A 5,213-nucleotide genomic window follows, 5' to 3' on the forward strand; every position below is an offset into this window, starting at 1 on the left:
GACCTACAAGCTAGCCAATGAGAAGGGTGAAATCCTCACCAACGCTTGGAACATAGAATAGCTACGTCGCTTTTACCCTTAAATTTCCAAGCATGGTATACATTGCTATCAGCATTACGATAACACCATAAGGGAGACTCGGCTCTACCTCTACAGAGGTGCCCACTGTAGGGCCCGAACAAGACATGGCTCTGCCTTTGTAGAACCGAGCCTCCCTCAGGGGCTAGAAGGGGGGACTCCCCCCCAAGTCTCACGCACCATTTTTAGTCGTTTTTTGAAAAAATTTCCATGCCAAACTCTCTAGCGCACTCTGACAAATCGATTGTAAAAGACCTAAGGACCAAAAGTCTGTCGCAGGGCCAAAAGGCCGGCCGAGTCACGAGACGGCCTATGCCTCCGGGCTATGGCACTCCCTCACCACCTTTTGCCCGAAGGGCAGCTTAGGCTCCGAGGAAGTTTTTTGCAAGAGATATGTTTAGAAACAAGACAGAGGGCAGAGGCTCAAAAATGCCATAAAAATGATTAGAAAGTGTAGACGCATAAGTACTTTAAAAAAGGCCCCGACGGCCACAAATGTCATGGTACGATAATAATCCTAATTTATTTACATGGCCCCTTTGGCCCAGGTCAAGGCTCAGGGTCTCCAGCGTCGATAGACGGTGTGGGAGGAACCACCTCCTCTTCGAACAGCTTCACCAGTGCCGTGCCGAGGCCCTTAGCCACCTTCATCAGCTTCGCGACCTCCTCATCGGCCTCCTCGTCATTCTCGGCCAGGACATAGCCGTCGCTGACGGCCTCGAGGTCGACGCTGGTGTAGTGCGAGGAGACGACGGCCAAGGCACGCTTGACGCCCGTATGCAATGCCCCTCAGAGTTGCTCGCGCACTTGGCTGCTCAACGCGGTCAAGCAGCTCTTAAGGGAGCTACCCGACTCGACCCCCTCAACCTCTAGGACCTCACAGACAGCATGGGCGGCGCTCTGCAGCGCATTGTGCTCCCCAATCTCGGCCTCGAGCACCGCCTACACTATGATAGAGGCCTTAGCTGCCCATGAGACCTCCTTCTCCAACCCTATGCCAAAACAAATAGGATGGGGTCAAGCGCAAAAGAAAATAAGCCAAACAGGGGTGAAGCCCTACGGGACTCACCCTCGGCTTTCTCTTTCTAGCGCTGGGCCTCGACCCGAGAGGCCTCGGCTTTCTCCTTGTAGCCCTGGACCTCGACCCAAGAAGCCTCGGCCGCCCTAGAAGCCTCCTTCTCTAGCTCTGCATCACACCAGGGAGTTAGGGGTCGAACATAAGAAAAACAAATAAAACAAGGGGATCAGGACTCACCCTCGGCCTTTCCCTTCCAGACCAGAGCCTCGGTCCGGGAGGCCTCAGCCACCTTGAGGGCCTCTGCCAGGGTGCCTTTCATCAGCAGGTGCACACCCTGCTCTGCCCCTAGCTACCCAGCAAGGGCCTTGGTAGAGGTCATCGCTTCTTCAGCCTAGGACCTAAAGGTGTTTTGATCGTTGGCCACCTAGGTCAGCTCCTCCTCCAACTCCTTGATCCGCGCCGCCAAATGGGTGGCCTGCTCCTAAGCCATGGCCACCTCGGGCATCATATCAGCACAGCGAAGGAGGAGGTCCTCCACCTCCGCGCTCCATGTCGACAGAAGCTCGTTGGCATTAGTGAGCAGGTCCTTCTATTGCTGGAGCTAATCCTAGATGTCCTTCTCCCGCTGGAGGAACATCGACTTCCTAAGGGACCGGGCCTTGAGCTCCTGGATAAGCATAACAGGGGTCATGCACTACGAGAAAACTCAGAAAAAGACAACACCGCACGAGAAAAGAAGGCACGTACCTAGGCGACCCTGGGCAGATTGTTAGCCATGACGGACAGCATTGTCCACAGCGACTGCTCCGCTAGACGGCGATATTGCTCAAAGGTGTCCCAGCGCCCCCCCTCGGTCGTGTCCTCGAGGGCGAACAGAGGCTCCCCCTCAGGGTCGTCCCGGCTCTGCCACAAGACACGCGGGTGATCCCACCCGCGGGGCTTGGGTTGTACCCGCATGAGGGCCGAGCTTCCCTCGCTAGAGGTCGGAGCTGGCTGCTCCATGGTACTGGCCACTTCGACATCCGCCACCCCCTTCCCCCAGGAAGTATCGTCGGAGAAGATCGGATGGACCTCCACTTCTCGGGCGCTCTCCTGCAACAGTGGCGGGCCTTAGACCCGGGGTGGTACTGAGGCTGGCCCCGCCTCCGTCTCCACTTCCTAGGCCGCTGGCTCCGCCATGCCCACACCAACCTCCACCACCTCGGCCTCGGTGGTCCTAGGGGCTCCGGCCTCCGCCACCCCAACCTCGGTGGTCCCGAATGCCCTGACCTCCATTGCCTCAGCCTCGGAGGTCTTGGCGGCCTCGGCCTCAGCCTTGGTGGCCTCAACAACTGAGGGTGCCTCGGCCCCATCTGACTCGTGGGCCTCAGCCTCACAGGGCATAGGCGCTTCCTCCCCCGCTTGCGTTAGGGCCGCCTCGGCAACCTCTCCTTGGGCGACCGGCTCCTTTAGGTCGGCCCTTGCTGACGCTGCGCCATGTTGTATGGCGGCTTGTGCCTCCACCACCCATTGGGTGGTGGAGCTGGTGCTCACCTTGAGCGCCTTATGTGGCGTCAAGGCAGGCACTTCCGCCTGACGCTTCCTGTTGAAGGCAAAACACCGATAAGATCAACATACAACCAAGGAACGAAAGGGAAATGCTACCAACTCTATCAAAAAAACACTCACCTCGAACGGGGACACAACCACTTCAGCACTGCATCCCTCCTCTGCAGCAGTGGTGGCGGCAGCGGTGGCACGGCCTCTGTGCCCACCGGTGTCAGTCGGCCCTCACCGGACTCTGGTGCCCCCTTGACCCTCTACGGGGGTAGTTGCGTTGCCCCCACCGCCGCCTGCTCCACCTCCACCACCGAGCCCACCAGGCTGACGATGCGCTTCCCTAACGCCCATGCCTCAGGCGTGTTGGCCTCAGCCTCGGGGCGGGCGATCACTAGCCTCGAGGCGCCCTCCCCTCCTCCTCCTTGGAATGCCGGGCTGCTCACCAATGCCCTGAGCGCCATCCCCCTGACGTCAAGGAGATGGTCTAGGGGACCTCGCCCCACCTCGCTCTCATCATCTTCGCCCGAACAGTCCGTCGACAGCGACGGCGATGGAGACGCCTCCACCAGGAGACCATCCTGCCTCTGCTGCCAGTGGTGTTTCTCTAGCTCCTCATGCTCAAGGATCTTCCTCTTGTGCTTTGCCTCCTCGGTGTCCTTCTGCTTCTTCTACGCCTCGGCGTGTGCCTGGTTCACCGCCCGCCGCTCTGCGTCCTTAGGAATAGGCGGTGGGGAGGCTCGCACGTCCCTCATGCCCTACGGGGATGACAAACACAAATAAGGGAACAGGACAACATGAGGAGTGAGGAGGCCTTGGGGGCTGCAGCAGCGCGTGACTTACCAGAGAGAGGTACCCCCTGTGATGGGCGCATCGCGATAGGGGTCAGACCACCGCTCTTCAGCCACCCCTCCACTGTCTCCCTCACCCGACGTAGAATCTCCTCATCGGAGAGGGCGACGGCAGACATCCAGATGCCCTCGATTGGCTCATCTGGTCTCATGTCGAACAGGCACCGCCGTCGAGCCATCAGCGGCAGCACCCTTCGGCAGTGCAAGGCTACCATGACCATAGCCACCATGAGGCCATGGCTACGCAGCCTCTCTAGCCCCTCCAGGAGCGGTTGTAGCTTGGGCTGATCGACCAACATGACGCCATACCTCCACTTCTCCAGCTAGCTCTCCACGATCTGCCCGGTGTAGGGGGGAAGTCCACCGTCGTCATTGTGGAGGTAGAACCAGCTGGTGTACCAGCAGCGATTGGATGATGCGAGCTGGGTTGAGATGTAAAGGTGCTGCCAGTCTTGGCGCACTTGGAGAGTGTAGTCACCGGCCCTCATCGCCTTCCTTGTGCCCGTCGTGCCTGTCGGCTTGGTGGTATGCCCCGCCCGGAAGAGGTGGAGCCACAGCTCCCAATGGGGGGCAATGCCCAGGTACCCCTCGTAGACAACAATGAAGATGGCTGCCTACACGATGGAGTTGGGGTTGAAGTTGTGAAGCTCCATGCTGTAGTAGTACGGGAGCACCCGCATGAACCGGTCCGCCGGTAGGCCGAGACCGTGCTCGTGGAAGGACACGAAGCTCATGATGTAGCCATCACATGGCCTCGGCTCCGGCTTGCCCCCTAGAGCAATCCACTCCGGCCTGTTGGGGTCGGTAACTAGGCAAAGGAAGCCATCGTCGACAAGCGACTACAGCGTCTCCACGGACACGTCGGACGAACCCCAAGGATCCGCCTAGAGGACAACAGGGCCGCCGGCCATTGCGCGGTGGAGAATGTGGCTACGGCAGTAAGCCTCGCTCCCTTTCTCCCGCTCTCTCTCCCCTCCCTTCTCCCTTCTTCTCCCTGGTGTTCTATGTTCCTAGCAATGGCTCGAGGGCAACAAAAGTAAAGGCAAGCAAGGTAAGGAGGAGAGGGGTGAGGCTCATCACGTATTTATGTAGGAAGGGGGCAAAATGGACGGGTGACAAAATCAGGGAAGTTTCCCTCAGATCTGGCATAGTTAATCCAGATCCGATTTAACCGCCCACACGCCCACCTTTTCCTTATTAATCGCGCGCATAGTAACATCCCATCCACTGACACCATGTCGCATCCGACCGTAGCAGCGGCAGGCGCCATTCCGCCTCCCCGAGAAAACAGCCTCAAAAGGCGCGCCTACCATTGTCAGCCGATGGGAGGGGAATATCCCCCACCCGATTCCTTTCAGACGAAGGAACTGGGCACCGAGCCCATTACGGTCTAGGGGTTCGAAGGCTAGGCCCCTCGAGGGTTTCGACAGCTGCCCTAGGACAACAGAGTCAGGGACAACTATGGGTGAGCCCATACATGGCCGAGGCCCAAGCAAGTGATCGCTCGGGATGCCCTAAGTTGTGTCCGAGACCGGCAGGGAGGTCTTCAAATGGGATCCCACCGTAGAGAGGCATCGAGCTCCCGGGGCCAATCAAACGGCCCTAGGACCCACTAGAGAAGCCCTCTGGTACTTTTGGAGTGCGTCTCTGGACCGCTAGCCGACCCCTATCGAATGGGGCACGGGCCTTCACTCGAACTTACCCGACAACAGCTCACCGGAAGTGTCATC

The 5,213-nt window shown here is 58.9% G+C and overlaps 1 protein-coding gene across 1 annotated transcript; it reads right to left on the bottom strand.

Moving 5' to 3' along the window:
- Positions 1 to 627: 627 nt before the first annotated feature.
- On the bottom strand, positions 628 to 3,096 carry LOC136470517 (uncharacterized). Its single transcript, XM_066468341.1, has 3 exons — positions 2,900 to 3,096; positions 2,288 to 2,678; positions 628 to 843 (listed from the first exon to the last, which is right to left on the bottom strand). The coding sequence occupies exons 1-3, from the start codon at positions 3,094 to 3,096 to the stop codon at positions 628 to 630; spliced, it is 804 nt and encodes a 267-aa protein (XP_066324438.1).
- Between the last annotated feature and the right edge of the window lie 2,117 nt (positions 3,097 to 5,213).

The sequence above is a fragment of the Miscanthus floridulus genome, chromosome 8, assembly GCF_019320115.1.
Source record: "Miscanthus floridulus cultivar M001 chromosome 8, ASM1932011v1, whole genome shotgun sequence".
Lineage (NCBI taxonomy): Eukaryota > Viridiplantae > Streptophyta > Magnoliopsida > Poales > Poaceae > Miscanthus > Miscanthus floridulus.

What these genes read in the sequence shown, in the direction of transcription:
- LOC136470517 (XM_066468341.1), bottom strand. Translation starts at nt 3,096, where the DNA reads ATGGCGCTCAGGGCATTGGTGAGCAGCCCGGCATTCCAAGGAGGAGGA. An exon ending in GGGGCAACGCAACTACCCCC is followed by an intron (nt 2,679 to 2,899) that starts GTAGAGGGTCAA and finishes TGCCTTCAACAG; the next exon opens with GAAGCGTCAGGCGGAAGTGC. An exon ending in CCGAGGCCGAGGTGGTGGAG is followed by an intron (nt 844 to 2,287) that starts GTTGGTGTGGGC and finishes ACGGGCGTCAAG; the next exon opens with CGTGCCTTGGCCGTCGTCTC.